We start from the raw sequence: 1376 nt of genomic DNA, 5'->3' as shown, positions 1-1376 counted from the left end.
TCCAAAGAGATATTCTTTATAAAAGTTCAGTCAGCCACACCTACCTAAAACGGCTCATTCTAACACGCCCCAACATACCTACGTCGCTCTGTGGGAAGATTTGCATAACGCCGCCCAAATGTTCACACAAAGAAAGAAGGCGTAACTTTTATTCTCACTGTAGTATTGATCACAAATGCAGACATGGTTTTATGTTTACACGGCGCGATGCAACGCAATGCGTAAAAACTGGATGCAACAAATGCCTCGTTTATAATGGGTTTTATTGTTTTTGTCTCGTCGCTCCGGCACCACAGTATGGTAAGGGGCGTAAAATTTCTGTCACATGCTTGAGGTATTCAGCCAATCACAACGCACTGGATAGCTGGCCAATCACAGCACACCTCGCTAAAAATGTAAAAATCGACGCGTTTCAAAAAGGCGGGGCATAGAGGAGAAACAATAATGTACAGTATGTGGAAAATAATGTGTTTTTTTTACTTTAAACCGCATAAACACATTTCATTACACCAAATACACAAAATAATGTTCTTTTTAGCAGCATCATATGACCCCTTTAAATCTAAACAAAATGTTAAGTGAGATTTAATCAGGTAATGTAATTGCAAGCATATCATAATGTGATGTGCTACGTCCCTATTTCAAGCACAAAGTGTAACTAAGGCATCATTCAGTGGAAAAAGGAACTTAAGACTGTTTTAAAACTTCTAAACAGCTTGATTTATAGGATAATTTCCCGGAATGACTTCAGTTTGGCCCAAACAACCAAACAGTAGACAAGTGATGCTGGTAAAGATGAGATGCAATGCTAATCATTACCAAAATGGCAATTAATTAGTACTGATTGGAGTTTATTTACAGTAATAAATACTGTAAGAGCTAAACACAGTTAAGACATGGCACAAAGTTATACTAAGGAGCTAGAGTTGGACTTAAGGCAAAGTTGAGTAGAAGTAATTAAATAAGATTAGTGCTTGTTACACTACAATATAATGCAGGGCTTTTTGTCCTTGAAGGGGTTTTCTGAGGCAGGAATGCCCATGAGCAGGGGGTCATATTTGGCGTTTTCTCCACAGTAACGCATGAGGTCAGCAGAGGCCTTGGATACCTGGATGAGACAAGCCAGAATGTGAAAATGTTCTTGCATGTTTTTGTTTTATTTGTTTAACCCCTTGATGCTTGAATTATTCAATCTCAAAGAAACCATAGCTTATGGTTTCTTTTTATTTCAAAACAATAGTATACGTTCCTTTTCAAAAGTTTGGGGTCATTAGGATTTTTTTAATGTTTTCAAAATAAAACTCATGCTTACCAAGGCTGCATTTACTTGATAAAAAAAAAATAAAAAAACAGTAACATTGTGAAATATTACAATT

At 36.6% G+C, this 1376-nt stretch overlaps 1 protein-coding gene across 3 annotated transcripts in view; it reads right to left on the bottom strand.

Moving 5' to 3' along the window:
- Nucleotides 1-558: 558 nt before the first annotated feature.
- Nucleotides 559-1376, bottom strand: part of LOC107684936 (guanine nucleotide-binding protein G(I)/G(S)/G(O) subunit gamma-12-like) — a 19254-nt gene continuing 18436 nt past the window's right edge. For all 3 annotated transcript variants that reach the window (XM_016481323.1, XM_016481324.1, XM_016481325.1), the window contains exon 3: nt 559-1108. In XM_016481323.1, the coding sequence (XP_016336809.1) occupies nt 983-1108 (126 nt within the window). In that variant the 3' untranslated portion in view covers nt 559-982. The remainder of the gene's footprint in view (nt 1109-1376) is intronic.

The sequence above is a fragment of the Sinocyclocheilus anshuiensis genome, unplaced genomic scaffold (assembly GCF_001515605.1).
Source record: "Sinocyclocheilus anshuiensis isolate Anshui unplaced genomic scaffold, SAMN03320099.WGS_v1.1 scaffold673, whole genome shotgun sequence".
NCBI lineage: Eukaryota > Metazoa > Chordata > Actinopteri > Cypriniformes > Cyprinidae > Sinocyclocheilus > Sinocyclocheilus anshuiensis.
The sequence above is the reverse complement of the archived record's forward strand: the minus strand, read 5'-3'. Positions and strand labels throughout refer to the sequence as shown.